Source organism: Indicator indicator, chromosome 13, assembly GCF_027791375.1.
Source record: "Indicator indicator isolate 239-I01 chromosome 13, UM_Iind_1.1, whole genome shotgun sequence".
Classification (NCBI taxonomy): domain Eukaryota; kingdom Metazoa; phylum Chordata; class Aves; order Piciformes; family Indicatoridae; genus Indicator; species Indicator indicator.
In genome coordinates this window covers 7,356,723-7,373,953 of record NC_072022.1, presented here as the reverse complement: position 1 = coordinate 7,373,953, position 17,231 = coordinate 7,356,723, and the positions used below count along the sequence as shown (strand labels likewise).

The 17,231-nt window shown below is 52.9% G+C and overlaps 1 protein-coding gene across 1 annotated transcript in view; it reads right to left on the bottom strand.

The window, feature by feature from the left end:
- Positions 1 to 328: 328 nt before the first annotated feature.
- XXYLT1 (xyloside xylosyltransferase 1) overlaps positions 329 to 17,231 on the bottom strand; it is a 34,982-nt gene continuing 18,079 nt past the window's right edge. Inside the window, exons 3-4 of the mRNA XM_054386053.1 lie at positions 14,531 to 14,663; positions 329 to 1,282 (exon numbers count right to left, since the gene is read on the bottom strand). Of these exons, the coding sequence (XP_054242028.1) occupies positions 886 to 1,282; positions 14,531 to 14,663 (530 nt within the window). The 3' untranslated portion in view covers positions 329 to 885. The remainder of the gene's footprint in view (positions 1,283 to 14,530; positions 14,664 to 17,231) is intronic.

The window sequence follows — 17,231 nt, the reverse complement described above, 5'->3', positions numbered from 1 at the left end:
CCTACTTGCATGACTTGCTCAGGACAGACACGAGCTAAATCAGTGATAAGCTGTGGGGCACCACATTCAGCTGTCCCAGAGATATACAACAACTGCTTTTTAATCATGGTGAGAAGAGCATGACACCTTCTATCGCACAGGACTGAGCCACAGAAAATCAGCCAAGAGTGTCTCACATCTGCAGCTTTATTCTTGTGTGAAAGGTTAAAGGCAAAGGTAGAAAAACAACCCTCTTGGGACACGCTCACAGAAGACTTCCAGGACAAGCTGGGCCAGTAAAGCTTTTATTGCTAAGAAGAACCAATGGAAGGCTCACCTAGCATTACATTTTTGTTTACAAGTAGCAGAATTTAAAGCACCTTTTCAGTCTTTAAAACCCTTTTGCCTTTCTGGAATGCTTCAAAAGGAAAAAGACCTGAGGACAGTGTCTGCTCTCCAGGCACACATTCTTGTGTGAAGTGCAGAGACGGACCACTGAGGAATGCCTGAACAAAACCCAGCTGCCTGGCTGAGGCCTCCTGCTGATCATCAGACAAGGCAAGACTGCACAGCACCCAGGGAGAAGCACCCTGCCACCTGCAAAAGCAGTGGTCACCTGATGGCCCCTCGGCTGTTTCCATGCCCCAGCCTGTGGCACAGACAGGTACCATGGACTTGTCCCAAGGCTGAGTCCAGCCATGGTGACTGCGGATGTCCTGCTGCAGCTACCAGACTGCTTCCTCCTGGAGAGATGAGGCGACAGGCAGTGGGATACTGAACGCTCTTGGAATCCCTAGGATTTCCCCTGGGATACAACGGAGCAGGGCTGGTCACCCTTCCACAGAGGCTGCTGGTGTAGCCCCGATGGCTCTGCAGGGCTTGGTGCTTGTGTGAGCAGCAGGTGGCCTAGTCCTCGGGGATGGGGGTGTTGCAGTTGCCGTGGTAGATTTTGACTTCCCCCTCGCACTGGAAGTACTGGTCAAAGACGTCGCTGTATCCGTGCTCCCTCCACCAGGTGCACAGCTGACGGTTCCACGTGCAGTCGAGCACGTGGAAGAGCTCTGGGTGCTCCATCCCCACCATGGTGAAAAAATCCTGGTCCCCGAGGTGTCCCTTGAAGTGGTACTTCTCTGTCAGCTTCTGCACCATGGCGGGCTCCAGCAGCTGGTTGTAGAGCTTGGACTGCCTCATGGCTTCCAGGTTCAGGAGCAGGACGCCGCTGTTGAAGCCGGGCAGCCCATCAGGAGGGGGATCCCCCACTTTGGTTTGGGGGTTCTCACGGCGATACTGCCAGAAGGTGTGCCTGCAAGGAGAGGAACAAGAGGAAAGTCAGGGAACACAGGCCAAAGAGCAGCCACCTCAAGTCTGGGCAGATCTGGATCACAGCACAGGATCTACCACTCACCCAGGGGATCTTGCAGTGCTTGTCCCCTGTTGGCTGGAGGCAGCCAGCTTCCCAGAGCAGCCTGGTGCTTCACAGGCTGTGCCTCTCTCCATCCTGCTTCACAGGATATTGCCCAGCCCTCAAATCACTCCTCTTGCTCTCCCCAAAAGCCTTTTTTGTTTCTAATCAGCATCACTCTGGTGAGCCAACTGGACACTGCATGACTGCTCGCACGGCTGTGCAGGGAGACCAAACTACATCCTCAGTGCTCAGGGTGAACCACCAGGAGTGTCCCCGTGGCTGGTACACACCAGGAAAATGTCCTGCAGTTAATGGAATCTCAGCAGCTTTGCTCACAGCATCATCATTATTACTATTTGATTATGGGGAAGCTCTGGATCTAAGATGAGCCCCAGTTTGAGGATGTGCAAAAAGAAGGCTTGAAATCAATCTGAGTGGCAGAAATATTTCTTCAAAATAAAACCAGAAATCCAGTGGCAACATCTCATTAGCTAAACAAGCACTGCCTTCAGTATTTGCAGCCCTGGGAAGGCTCAGCAGTAGCAGCTCAGGCAGATGCAATCTTCACCCTCATTTCCAGCTGCCATGCAGAGAAGTGGTACATACCTCGCAATACACAAAACTGACTTCAGAAGTTGATTCAAATACATGTCTAAGCAAGCAGCCCAAAAATGCATTTGGCTCTTTCCCCAGCCCTGGAGTAGTGAGCACACCTCAACATACACATGCTGGCTGCTCCCACTTGCAGGAATTGAATGCATCAAGCTATTACCCAAGCAGCTTGGGTTGAATCTGCCCTCAAAAAATCGCTTCCATTAGGAGTGAAATTCTTCTGTCCCCAGGCAGCACCCTGCAAAGCTGGCAGCTGAGAGCTGCTTGAACCAGTGGTTTGGAAGAGGGCAGGAAGGATCCATGGCCTCCACACAACTGTCTGACAGCCCAGGACTGCCAGCACCCTGCTCTCCTTTGTAGCTCTAACACTTAAGGGTAAGCTACAGCAGGTTGGTTTTTGCACTTTGCTGTGAAGATGCTAGGGAAAAATCAGTGTTAGAAAGCATGAGGCCAGCCTGCCACTGGTTCCTTTCTGAATCTGTCAGACATTGACCAGCTACCAATGACCTACCCCAAAAACTGATAAGAATCTGTTGGTAGATGGTGTGGATTTAGCACACAAAAGTGGTTTTGTGCTTGGAAGCTGAAGCTGGGCTAATTTGGGTGTAAGAAGATGCAGGGACATCAGGGACAGCTGCAGAGTCACAGTGGGTACTCACTCACTGCATAAATTTGAACTGCATCACTCTTGTAAGCTCCAACAAGCACTTGCTCAGAGAGTCCTACAGCTTGTAGAGAGATCAGACTATGAAATCCGTCCTTCTGGCTTGTCCTCTGGGTCCCCAGCACAGCACTGAGAGACAGGATTCAACAGCACCTGCACAACTATCCCAGCAGAAAACGTGGATCTATCAATGATGTCCCCCACGGGCACCTTTTCTGTTTCCTGATCTGGAGAACCACAACCGTCCTGCAGCATTGCTCTCTTACAACTTTCCGTTTCGATGCTTTAGATTCAAACCTCTGGCATTTCTCATTGCATTCAGGGTCTTTACACTGCTCCCTTTTGCCAGGATGGAAAGGGTTTTTCCAAATGCCAGTTTTCCATGGAAAGAGGGCTCAGTTTTTGAGCAGCTGTCTCCACGTCTCCTGGGGAAGGAGAGCGGAGGTCTGGCTGCCTCATCGGAGCCCACAGGCAGCAGTGCTCATTTGATCTAAAGGGCAGGGAAGGATAAAAGGGCTCTGCCTCTGTAAAGAGCAGTTGTGTCTTAGGGACAGGCACGAGGCCACTACTGAGATGACTCGTGGATACTCATGAGAGAAGGAAGGCAAAGTGGCCTCCATGCAGCATTAGGAAAGAGGGAAGTGGCCAAGACAAGATGCGGCCTTGCACTCATCAGCCTCCCAAAGTGCTCAGGTTCAGGGATCTGAGGAGAGACTGGCCCAAGCCCTCCTCTGCATAGTCTGCTCTCTCTGCTTCTCCCTAGCAGTGCCATGAAAGCCATCTCCATGCCCAAAACAGGATGCTGGAAGCTGGCAGGAGGGAGAGGGGGAGCAGTGTTGCAGATTCACGGATGAGGGCAGCTTTCCAGCTCCACAGCAGTGGAGCCAACTCTTTTCAAGTTCTTACCCCCAAAACCATGCTGCCTAAGATACAGGATTACGTGCTCTGCACGAAGCTAGACCAGTAAAAGACCAGTGCCTGAGCCCAAGGCAACCACTGCCAGGCTGCCGTGGGTAAGAGCAGGTCTGGAAGAAATTACTCTTCAGCCACGCCACTCCCCAGTGGGTTACTCCCTGAAGGCTGATCACAAGGAGGGAGTGACGTGCCCCTTTCTGCAGGGAGAGGAGGCTGACTGACAAGCAGCAATTGTTTAGCCCTTCCTCCTGGCGCTGGCGTGATGGGGCCATCCTCCCCTGGCCACACATAGGGACCACAGGGTTGAGGGGGAGGACAGGGCCACCCCCAGGGACCAATGCTGGAGCAAAATCCAGGATGCGATGAGCTGCAGGCAGCCCCATCCGGGAGCCGCTCAGGAACCTGCTTGCAGCACCACACCACAGCCTCTCCAGGGCTGGGCTGGGGCCAGCTGAGGGAAAGGCGTTCTGGCTGGGCTGCCGGCAGCACCTCTTCAGCCTGGATTTTGCTTGGCTTTTGGATGCAATGGAAACGTCTCCCTGCCCCAAGCCTCTGAAGCAGCCAGGATCACCCTTGGAGCACGCAGCTCAGGCAGGGCAGGGTGTCACCAGCCCCGGCTCTGGGGTGTCCTTCTCCCCACCCACTGGCAGCCCAAGCCAGGGCAGGAAGGCAGCCTGGATATGCTGACCATGGTGGGATGCAACAGGGCAGGAAGCTGCTGGCTGGGAGGAGGGGAGGAGAAAGGAAGAGGAGGCATTTTGGGCTTTTGTTAACTGCCTTGGCCCCTCCAGAGAGGAGGGGAAAGAGGTGACCCTGGGCCCCTGACCCTGTAGCATGGTGCGGGGGAGCCGTGCGGGGCCAGTGCCACGAGCACCGCCTGCAGCCCCGCTGGGCTTTGCTTTGAGGAGCTGTTTATAAACACAGCCGGCATGTGCTAGGAAACATCTGGAGAAGAGCATTTCCAAGCATTCAAACACCAGACCCAGGCAGTCCAGATAAAAACCCTGCTTCCACCAGGACTTCCCTTGCTGGCCCCGCACAGGGTGCTCCGGCCACACCTCCCTGGCCTCGAAGGGCAGCAGTCAGGAGCCTCAGCTTGCAGAGCTGCCATCACAGCCTCCACAATGCCTGATGGGCACAGCGGCCAAAGGCAGAAGGGACCACTCCATCTATCAGCTCTGTTCTGAGGTTCCTTCTCTTGCTTTCCTGTACAGCAACAAGTAGGGAGGAGACTCTGTCCTGACCCATGTACTCCCATGCCTGTGCCACATTTACTTCAGCTCTGGGTTATGGAAGAACACTATGGGATGAGCGGGAAACTGCTGGTAAAGTAGCAGGGTGCCCTCACTTGGCAGGAAAGACAGGGTGGAGGACTTACTGCCAGCTGGGTGACCAACAGCAAGCCCAAAGCACTGTCCCCACAGGCAGCAGACTGGGCTTGCGTGTCTGTACCTTTTTGAGACATTTAGGAGGCTGCAGCCCCACCACGCTAGCTGTGCAGCACCACTGCTGGCCTTGCTGATGAGGACGTGGATCCTCTCCATGTGGCCACATCTGAAGAAACCTGGACAGCCTGCAGGATTCCCTCCATGTAGCTGGGGAACTAAGGGGATAAGTCAAAAAGATATGAAGTGAAACCAGACACTGGGCCAGCCCGGGGTAGCTGCTGTCAGAGGATGTTCCTAGAAGGCTGCAGGGTCTCTGAATGCTGCTGTGCACTGTACATGGGCACTGCATGAGCCTGAGCAGCAAGGTACCCAGGGAGGAAGGCTGCACAGCCTCTCGCTCACCAAAAGGACAGGCAAAGCCAACAGCCACAGGATAAATCTACAAAAAATAAGGGATCAGCAAGATTCTGGATGCCATAAACAGCCCTAGACCAGCAAACTCCTTGATAGAGCTCACTGGTTTGGTCCCAGCTCTTGCCAGTGCTGGCAGAATTTGGGCCAGCTGCCCAGGAGGGCAGGATGCACAGCAGCAGCAGGCCAGCATCTTTGCCACCAAGGCTCTGTCACAGAGGTCAGGGGCTGGGGGACCCTGAGTCCCACCCCACCAGATACATGGCTCCTGGTGCAGAAGGTAAGCACAGGAGGCTACCAGCTGTCCCTCTCTGCACCACTCTGACAGCAGCCCTGCCACCCCAAACACCAACTAAAACAACAAGTGCACACTCTTGGTACCTTTGCACATGCTTTTCAGTTCCTGAGCCAGAAAAAGATGGGTGCTGCTGTCATCCCCAGCTGCAGCTGCTGGCAAACACTGCTGTTCCTGTGCCTTAAGCAATGAGGTGTGAGTTTGCCATGCTCCTTGCTCTGTGTCACTGCCAGTGGCCCCCTGGGGCAGGCAGGACATGGCACTTGGCTCCAGACCCACCTGCCCACCCACTGGTGCCCAGTACCTGCAGAGCCCCAGAAAGTTGAGGAGGCAGATGGGGAGGATGTGTTTGAAATGAAAGGGGAGAGAGCGAACAGACTAAATAACTGTAAAGGCCTCTGGGGACGACAGATACGAGCTTAAAAACCATCTGGCTCCCACAGCAGCCTGGAGAACCCTCTGACAGTGGCTTCTGCCCCACCCAGAGGAGACAGTGTGGGTGATGGGGAAGGAAGAGTGATGGAATGGGGATGAGGGTGTCATCTGTGCAGGGGGTGACTGTGGCTTTCCCACCTAATCCTCATCAAGAAGAGCACAACTTCTTGCTCCTTTCTGCCCACTTCTCCTCTTGGTTAAACCTCACTGTGGCAGGCAGCTGCCAGCCCTTACCACCACTATTCAACCAGGATTAGCCCTCAGGAAAAGGCCATTTCCCCTCCACCCAAAGGCGTCCCTGCAGTGAAGATGGGCCCTTAAAAGTCCCTGTTGCAGCTGGAGGAAGATGCCCCAGGGCTGTACCCAGTGCAGCACTCGACCCACAGTGCCCCTTCCCACCCCGGTGCTGCCAGATCTTGGCTGGGTGAGCTCAGCCCTGCCGCAGAGGGAGGCTTTGCAACAAAGCAGCCCTTGTCACTCGATGCTTATTTCCATATGCAAACATTAAACCCCTTAAGGAGCTGAGGTGGCAGGGTCAGTACCAGCCGGGCCCAGCATGCCTCAGCTGAGGCTGAGCAGCTGAGCACAGGATATTCCATGCCCAGAGATGAGCATCACCAACATGGCTCTGCAGGGAATACATCACCCTGGGGCAAAGCAACAGCAATTCCCAGCCCAGGACAAAGGGTAGGATGTGGAGAAGAACATCTCCCTCGTGAGGACAGGCTGAGGGAGCTGGGGGGCTCTTGAGCTTGGAGCAGAGGAGCCTGAGGGGTGACCTCATTCATGTTGATAAAGATGTGCAGGGCAGTGTCAGGAGGACGGAGCCAGGCTCTGCTCAAGGACAAGGGGCAATGGGTGCAAGCAGGAGCAGAGAAGGTTCCATGTGAACATAAGGGAAAAACTTTTTCACTGTGAGGGTGACAAACCCTGGAAGAGGCTTCCAAGAGAGGTTGTGGAGTCTCCTTCTCTGCAGACATTCATGGACACGTTCCTGTGTGACCTGCTCCAGGTGATCCTGCTCTGGCAGGGGAGGTGGACTGGATATCTTTCAGGTCCCTTCCAATCCTTCATGTTCTGTGACTCTGTGTGATGGTGTGCACACTGGGACCACTTTATCCTCCCCTGAGGGATTCATAGCAAGGGTCCAGTTCAGGCTGGACCTCCAGTCCTCCTCAGAAAATGCTGACAAACTGAGCTCGTCAATGCAAACATCAGTAATTGCTTAACAAACTTCTCACACAATGCACAGATTATGTCTGTGCCTGGCTGGTCTCAAGCACAGCACAGTCTGCATGCCCAACTTTCCAAAAGGTAGTATTTGGAGCAGCAAATCAATTCTTGATGACCACACTTCTGCATGGACTTAGCTGTCCAAAAATGGTCACACTTAAACAGACGATTAGTGGCAACTGGTGAATGTAGCTCACAAGCAAAACTCTCCCTTGGGATGTGGATTTTCAAGGTTGGTCCCCCTCACCATCTGAAATATTTGCACCCCGTGCTGGTGCTAAAATTAAAATCACCCTGCAAAAAGAGAGGGGACCATAAATCCCTGCCTGGGTCACATTGGTGTCCTTCCCTCTACAGACCAAACGTCTGTGGCACTAGGGGCACACAGTGTGATCAGCTCTATGTGTCAGACCATGTGCCTGTTCAGCACAGGGATGGACGAGGGCATCCCCTTCAGAGGGGCACTGTAAAACACCACAGGCATAATTACTGCCAAAATGGCAGATTTCTGTTAACAACGGTGAATGGAGTCTGCTCCAGCAGTGCTCTCCTGCCTGCTTCCCCCCAGGCCACCCTTGCCCACCAACAGGGCTCTTGGCAACAGGGGAGATGCTCCCCCTTCACAGATGCTCCCCTACTGTGGTGGGGAGGAGAAATCAAAGGCCTCTATCCCTCCATCCCTGCTTGAGAATTCCAGCTGTATGACACTAATGCTGCAGGGCAGTCCTGGTATAAAGGGAACCACCACTGAGCTTCAGAGAGCAGGAGGGCATTGTGGGAACCCCTCCAGAGGATTGTTGGGAGCTTCCTTGTGCAGTCTCAGCACCACACTGCTCCAGAAAGTACCCCAGCTATGCAGCAAGGCCTCTTGATTTCCTGCTGTTTGTTTGCTCCTCTATCAAAGAAAGGGATTCAGCTCTTGGGAGCTCCTTCTCCCCCAAGTGCTGGTGAGGAAGCCCTTGTCTGAGCAGCACCAGCTGCCCTCTGGCTGCCAAAGTGGCCCCATCCACTCCTCTAAGCTCACATCTGGATGCTCAGCCCCAACAGTCACTTTCCAGAGCAGATTCAAGATCCAAGCTCAGATGGTTTATGATCTCTGTTAGCATCTACAGCCCAAACTCCTCTCCCTCCCATGCTGCAACACCCTTGCTGGGGTGCAAGGAGTCACAAATGCCTGCACCTCAAAGGGCAGCTTGAACCTTGTCACTGCCCACAAACAACATTTTTTTCAGCAGTACCAAACCAAGCTGTGACCTCTCAAAAAGCATCCTTGTCCAGCACAGACCTGATCTTTCCTCAGTTCATGCTCTCCCATGACAAAAAAAAGTAACCACTGAAGCTGACAGCAGTTGAGCAAATACTGGATCTAACCACCTGCCCAGGATGTTTAGCTTGTAGGGGCTGATGATCTACCAGTGCATCCAGGTCCCCCAGCAACCCCAAGGGCCATTGGGGTGCCACCTGCCTCTAGACACTGAAACAGAGACGTTCAGATGAAACTGAGAAGTTCAGGAATCACCAACAAGTGCAGGTGTGGTAACTGGTATGTGCTCACCTGATGCACCTTGGACTTGTGTGCTGTGACCAACAAAAATAACCTCTAGCAAAGTCGTGGCAAACTTCTCAAGTAGCCCTCAATAAGGACCACCACCCATATGTGCTCTCTGCACAACAGCAAAGTCCTTGGAAGAAAATCTTGAGCCCATGCTTGGTCAGTCATAGAATCACAGCATTGTTAGGGTTGGAAGGGACCTCAAGGATCATCTAGTTCCACCCCTGCCATGGGCAGGGACACCTCACACTAGATCAGATTGCTCAGAGCCACATCAATCCTGGCCTCCAAAACCTCCTGACTGCCTTACCCAAACACACACAAGGGTCTTGTTTCTTGGAAAAGAAATCCCCTTTGCAATGCTCATTATCTCAGGAGTTTTTGTGCTAATTGGTGCACAGTTGTGGTTGTCACATCTTGTCCAGTCTGTTCATTGCTTTTAAATCCTGTTTCAAGTTTGCTGGGTGGAGGGAAGAAGTGTAACAGGTCCCACCTATTACTGCTGGGCACAAATGTAAACAACAAAACCATTTACCTTTTCAAGTTATGAATCAAGAAATGGCTAAAAAACAGAGCCCAGAGAGTTGTGATCAATGGTACAGAGTCCAGATGGAGACCTGTAACTAGTGGTGTTCCCCAGGGGTCAGTACTGGGTCCAGTCATCGACGACCTGGATGAGGGCACAGAGTGTACCCTCAGCGAGTTTGCCACACTGGGAGGAGTGGCTGACACCCTGGAAGGCTGTGCTGCCAGATTGGAGAGCTGGGCAAAGGGGAACCTAAGGAGGTTCAACAAGAGTAAGTGTAGAGTCCTGCACCTGGGGAGGAACACCACCACACATCAGCACATGTTAGAGGCAGACCCGTTGGAAAGCAGCTCCATGGAGAAGGACCTTGGAGTCCTGCTGGACAGTAAGTTATCCATGGGACAGCAATGTGCCCTTGTGGCAAGAAGGCCAATGGTGTCCTGGGGTGTATTATGAAGAGTGTGGCCAGCATGTCAAGGGAGGTTGTCCTGTCTCTCTATTCTGCCCTGTTGAGACCACATCTGGAGTGTTGTGTCCAGTTCTGGGCTCTCCAGCTCAAGAGGGACAGAGACATACTAGAGAGTGTCCAATGGAGCACTATGAGGATGATGAAGGAACTGGAACACCTGCCTCATGAGGAAAGGCTGAGAGAGCTGGGGCTGTCTGGAGAAGACTGAGAGGGGATCTTATTAATGTTCATAAGCATCTGAAGGGTGGGTGTCAAGAAGAAGGTGCCAGGCTCTTTTCAGTGGTGTCCTGTGATAGGACAAGGGGCATTGGATGCAAATTAGAACCCTGCTTTGGCAGGGGCATCGGACTCAGTGATCTTCAGAGGTTCCTCCTAATGCCTCCCGTTCTAGGAGAGCTCTGTCCCAGCCAACAGCCCTCCTGCACTGCTGTATCTAAACAGCTACCATCACTGCCTCAGCTGATACCCAGGGAGTCCAGCTGCTCCTCCTTGCTCACAGAGCCCAGGGTTATTTTTGGATCCCAGGAGAAGGTACAGGACGTACTGCCTCAGGCCAGATGTGCTGCAGCCTGGCCTGGCTGTGCATTCAGCACTGGCCTGCTCACAGCCCAGGACAACTCTGATCCTCTTCCAAACACCTGCCCAAGTGATTTAGCACTGCTGGTGCCAAGCTCCCAGCCAGTGCTGAGCACTGCAAGTGCCTCTGGGCCTGCAGGTTGCTCAGGCTTGCTTCCACTCATTAATGGGCTTCTCAGGCTTATTCTACCAGCTCTCAAACAAACACAGCCTGTGTGACAGAGCACACAGCATGCCTACAGCAGCTCCCAGATGATCACAAAGCAGGAACAAAGCTTTTCCTTTCCACAAAGCTACGTCCTGTTCAAGCTCTCCCTAGCTTTTAGGCAGAAGCAAAGGAGAATGGCCTTGCAGTCATACAAGACCTCAAGTGTCAGTCCCTTGAGGTCTGTAGCAGTCCCTTTGATGTAGATATCCTTTCCTGCAGGACAAACTTTCATCATTTTCACTACTGCAGACTCCCAAGATGCCTGCACCTTTTATTAGCTTCTTGTCTCAGAGGACAGTAGTGGAGATCTCATCCAATGGCAGGAATGGAGGCAGCAGCCACCCTTCCAGCCCCACCTATGTGCACTACTGAACCTGAGAAGACCTGGGACCTTTCCTGAGGTCCACCATCACAGCAGGTACTACATCCCTGCTGGAGAAAAGGAGTAAAAAGCACCCATCTGAGGACCTGGGGGTTAGGTCCTCCCTGTTACCAGCAGACCATTCCTCCCCAACGGGACTTCTGGGGGGAGCAACACTGGGGCAGTACTGAGGGTCCCAAGGTGCTGCCATGTGGCAGTGCCCTAACAGCAGTCACCCTACATGGGAAGCAAAGAGGCTGGGATGGGAGCAGGGAGCACAGGGTGGTGCTCTGCTCTGGGCTCAGGCTGAGGCTGCTGAGAGCAGCTGTGCAATCAGTACAGGTGTCCTGCTTCCTCTCACATGACACCAGCCTGACTGGAGGCATCCAGAACCAGGAAACTCAGTAAGAGCCTTCTGTAACCAGAGAGTTTTTAGGACATTTCTGGGAGTGCCACAGTGGTTCTCCACTCTGTTCATCTCAGCTGTGGGGCTGCTTCAAAATGGGAAGGCTTCTCCCTTTGCCAATGTTGAGCTGAGCCAGGCTGGCAGGAAGGCCCCTGGGGAGGTCTGTATGTGGATGCCCTCACTGTGCTCTGATAGGAGACCTTCCCCTGTGCCCCCAGGACCCCTTTCCAGACACCAGTGGGGAGGTGATCTGAAGGGCAATCCACACACAGCTTCAGCAGGAGCCACCGCTCTCTGCAGGCCACTCCAACCCACCCTGAGCAACCCCCAGAGGCCAGGCCAGCCCCAGGCTGCACAAGAGTTAAAGCCCAGCATTTGTTTCACAGGAGGGCCAGGAGATCCTGTTGCTCAGATAAATGCATCTGTCCAAGACAAACAGCAGCTAGGCATTGTTTCAGCATGAGTCAAGCAAGTGGAAACGCTCCCGTGCCATCCTGTTTTGCTGTCTGGAGGTTTCCCCTACCTTCAGGATGTACAAACAGGCTCCAGGATATTTCCCATTTGCTGTTCTCTTGCTCCTTCATTTCTCACAAGCCATCTCCAGTCCCAGCCTGTGCCTGAACAATGCAGCCTGAAGCCAGACAGCCAAGAGGCAGCTGGTGGGAACAGCACCACCTCCCAGGGAACAGTGCATTGTCCTCAAAATCTGCCAGTCTGCACCCAATGAGCCAAGTAGCAAGGATTCAGCACAGCCAAGTGGACTGATCTCCATCCACCTTCCTCAGTGCTACAGAGAGGGGAAGATGGCACCCAGGCCTTTCCCAACCACCGCCTTACTGATCTGCTCGGAAGGTGCCAGTCCACAGCTCGGTGAGCAAGGCCAGGAAAGTCCTGCTGACCCACCCCAAGCCCAGTGTTTTGCACAGTGCAAGCACAAAGCTGGTGCTCCAGGGAGCTGCACAAAGTGGGGAGGAAAACACAAGTGGCAACAGAGTGATCCTGCCCTCACTCGTTAACCCTCCTTCACCCCAACAACCACTTTCCCAGCTGATACTTCAAGCCTGCTCACGTGGCAAATCACACGGCTGGAGCTGGCAACTCTTCTTTCACACCTACAGTGTGTTTTTATCTCACTCAAAGCCTATAAATAGCAAGATCAGCTTTTATACGAGGACATTCATGCTTTGTCAGCTCGAGTTTTCATCTGGAAACCCTTTCAGCAGCAAGGTGCAAGCCCCATGGGGCGGAGGGCTCGGCAGGAGGGCAGGCTGGCGTTTGCACAGCTCGCCCCGCGCCGGGTGATCCGGAGACAAGGAGGATCAGGAACTTGTTTTCACAAGAAGATCAAAACAACGCAAGAAGAGAAGCACAACATGGCCCAAAGTGACCCAGAATGTCAAAACTGCAACAACAGAAAGTTCAGCCCAAAAATGCAGCCTGTGAGGGCTGTTACAGCTTGGCTTGTTTGTCCCCACCGCGGGCGGCAGGAGTGGCGACAGCATGGCTTTGACTCGGGTCAGATATTTGGTGCTCAGCCCGCTGGTCCTGTGCCTTGTCTCCTGCAGTGACAGAGCTCAGACCCTCCAGTAGAGCACCTCAAAGCTCGGCTTGATCCCCTCCAGGCACGCTTGGCGCCACAAACCACATCCAGACAGCAGAACACCATCCCTACTCCCTAGCTCTGCATGGTAATACTGCAAAAGTGATCCCTGCAGAGACAGAAGCAGGGAGTGATTCCACCCTGCACCAACCGTGCCAAACAAAGGCTTCATTTATCCCATCACAGGCTGCACCACTGAGGGGCCCTGCCCTGCTGGGCAGTGCTGGCTGGGGCTGACAGTGCCACACGGCCCCACTGCCACATTCGCCTGTCCCTGCTGCTTCCACCCTGCTCTGAGCTCCAGCAATTGGATGTGGTTAACTGGCACTGGATTTACCATTCTGGGCAGCAAAATCCTGCCAGGACACCCCAAAGTCGACACAGGAGCCCTCTGTGCTCCAGGCGTGGTGCTGCCTTATGGAGCTGAGACCTTAGCATCCACTTTCTTCTGGTCCCAGCTCTCCCTGCCAAGAGCACAAGCCAGCAGGGGAGGTGACACTTCTGCCATGGGCACAGACTAGAACAGTGGTGACTTCTGCAGTGTGAGCAACCAGAAGTGCTCTCATGAGCACACTTTCAGCTGGCTTGGGCTTTAAGGAAACGAACAGTAGTGATTAATGACCATCAATCCCCTGCTGGTGAACTTCTGTCTCCACCCTCCTCCCATCCGGATGCACACGGAGCAGGGATGGCTGCATACAGAGCTCTTAAGCTTTTTTATCTTTCTCCAAGAACATTTCCATTAGGATTACCAAATCTAGCCAAGCCATCTAAGACACTCCAAGCTCTGCTCAGCTGAGAAGCCACTAAGGCATCCTGAGTAGCTGATCTGATTCACCCTAGATTAAAACAAAACCTGAGGTTTATCCTTGAAACAATGCAGGCTAAACTAAACCAATTTCTTTAAGCAGAAGCCTGTGAATATCTGTGTCCCTGAAGCCCAACAACAGTGGCCTGTGAGTGAGAAGAGCAGGGCCACCCCTCAGTACACAGTTCCCACTGCCAGCTGCCACAGTTGGTGCTAGCTAGCGGACTAGGTGTCTGAAGAGCAAGTGACTGTGGGGCTCTCCTCACACATTGTTGCCCAAGCTCAGCTCCTACTCTCAGCAATATTCACAGCCAAAACCTCTGAGCCCAGACATACCACCTGATGCTTCAGAATGCAACCACAGCACCTCAGCAGGAATGGCTGGGCAAACACACCTGCAGCAAATGTGCAATAATCTAGGTATGGATTTTGGCACCAAAGACCAGGAACTTGGCCTTAAAAGCCCTGTAATGGTGTGTGAGAACAAGAAAACCACAGCAATGCTGTACACTCGGTTCATACCAACCTACAGATCTCAGATTAAGCTCCCTTGCAGGGATTAAAGGAGGCAGACTGCTTCCCCCTAGATTTTTTTCTAAAGACCAACCTGAGTTAAGAAGAGACATACCAGCTGCCTGCTGCCCACTCCCATGCCACTCCCTGCTCCCCATGGGGAGGGGACTGTACCTGTACACTGGCTGCATTTCCCTGGCAATCCCAATGACTGCTCCCTCTGGGAAGTTGTTGAACTCATCAAACAGGTCTCGGATGTTGGTCTTGTACTTCAGGTCCAAGTCTACCTGGATGATCTGTGTTATTTCTGCAAGCACAAAGAGGAAAAGTCAGCTCCTTCAGACAAAAATCGCAGTGATAATCAGCTTAATGGACTCCACCCAGGGAGGCCTTGGTGCAATTAGGCCTGTGGACAAGACTTGGCCAGTTTAGGGCAAGCAAAGCTGTCAAACTTTAACCATCATGATAGCGTTTAACACTGCACATTTCAGCCATGACTAACTTCAGAAACCATTTCTGGTGACCTCCTGCTTCCATCCTTCTATCTCCATCTTTCTGTTTTTACAGGGAGGGCAGTGAACCACTGGATCAAGTTGCCCAGACAAGTGGTAGATGCCCCATCCCAGGAAACATTCAAGATCAGGTTGGATTGGGCTCCGAGGAACCTGATCTAGTTAAAGATGTCCCTGCTTACTGCAGGGGGTTTGGATTAGATGACCGTTAAAGGTCTCTTCCAACCCAAAGCATTCTGGTTTTATCCACTCTCTTGTTCCTTCCAGAAGACCGCTTCTCCACATAACTGAAACAAACAAGAGGTAGCTTCAACCCAGCCGCTCCCTTTCTGGAAGTGCTGCTGCAGGAGCAGCCACACAAAACTGCACACTCACCTTCTGCTGTCTGCTTCTGGGAAAAACTACCAACTCTGTGAGCATTTTCCAGCTCCAGCTCCCACAGCCTGCCTGGCTGGAAGCATGAGAGCAATTCCCAACACAGACGCTATCAATAATTCAGTCAGCCACAACACCCTCAGCAGCACCTGTACAAGCTCTGCAGCTGCCAGTGACCTGACACAGGCCTCCCCCAGGGCAGAGATGACAGCCCCTGCCTGCACAGAACTGCTGACACTCTGCAGAAACATGACTGCCAGCAGTACCCTGTCAGAGACAGGGAGGGCTGTCCAGACGTGGAAGCATCTTCCAGTTGTGGTGGGAAAGCTGAGAGCAAAGACAGGCTGGATGACATCATTAGCAAAGCCAGGCCTGAGCTCACTTAATAGGGTCAGGCCCCTGCCTGCACTTGTCACAGCCTCCTCTGAAGCACACAAGTCCAGTTTGTGGAGATGTTGCTTGGGAGAGGGCACAGGAGACGTACCTCAGAGACTGTTTGTCCCAGGAGGATCTGGGGATGTTGTGAGGACTGCAGCAGACCAAGTGGAATGCAGCGAATGCGAACACTGTGAGAGATCAGACCACCAGATGGGTTCCCCAAGCCTCAGGCAAAGCCATGGTCCTCTTCTGGCCAGCCCAGCTCAGCCCTGCTGTGAGCTCAGTGGAGCCATTGCCCATGGTGTTATCTAATAGCAACACTATTTGTATGTGTTATAAAAGCCAAGAGCAAATTGGCCAGGTTGCTTAGTGCTTGGCACTAATTGGATTATAAAGACTATGTCAACCTATTTCAGCCCCACTCATCACACACAGGTGCTTTACAGCTCCCTGCAGGCTAGATGTGCCTGTCACCACAGCAATCAGCAAACCAGGCCCTCAGCTGCCCTCCTGCCCAGTGCTTGCAGGCAGAAGACACAGCCCAGCTTGCCCCATGTTGCCTGTACCCTCCCTGACTATGGGCAGGGGAATTTCTGCCCTACTGCCCATGCTCCAACTTCACACCAATGCAGTTCCTCAACTCCTTGCTCCATCGTGCCTGGGACACACCGCTGGCTGCCCTCATCCTGCCCAGAGCAGGAGGCAATTGCTTTGTTTTCAGCCCCCAAAGCCACTGTTGTGACTAGAGACAGAGTGATGCTGAGCACAGCCATCCTCTGGCACAGGAATGCAGCTTTGCCATTTCCATCGTGCTCAGCGCTTGGTGTTTGTGTTTCAGGCAGACACTGTGCAGCAGCTCTGAATCTTCTGCAGACCCTGCACTAATCCAGGGCTCTTGGCAGTTGGTCCTATCTACCATGTTGTCCTCATTTACGAAGGAAAAAGCCCCGTGAGGTTAAGCAAGAAATATACTGCTTGCTCTAGGAAGCATCCAAGCAGAAATATAAATCAAGGAGAAATAGTATCCAAGCTGCAGCCCAGGCTGTATCTCAATCTATTTTTTTAACATCCATCACCCTCTATCAGCTAAAGGGAAAGGCCACACTCCCTGCAGCTGGCAGTACAGCAATCCCCAGACCTCCCTAGCATTTACCACCACCATAATCCTCTGTTTGCAAAGATTTAAAGCCCAGGCGTAGTAATTCATTACAGGCTAAAGCAGGTCTTGACCTCAAAGCAATTTCCCTCAGCCTTCCTAACTGCTTTAGAAATTGCTAGCACAACTCAGGCAGATGAATAGGCAGAGCAGAGGAACAAGACACTTATCCCACATACCCCAAACCTCCCTAGCGGCTCACACCACAGTACTGCAAAACCCCAAACCCTTAACACTACTGCACTTGAGAATATCCAGATTGGTCACAAAACCTCCAGGGTGAGAAGACTCAAATCTCCAGGGGGAGAACATCTCAGACCTACAGCACAAGCTCACCCCAAGAGAAACAGTTCCCCAAGGCACTGCCAAGGATGGGGTTCCCAGAAGAATCCCAGCATGGCTCAGCCCAGTGTGCAGCAGCCTTCTGACGCCTTGTCAGGTTTCAATGAAAGCA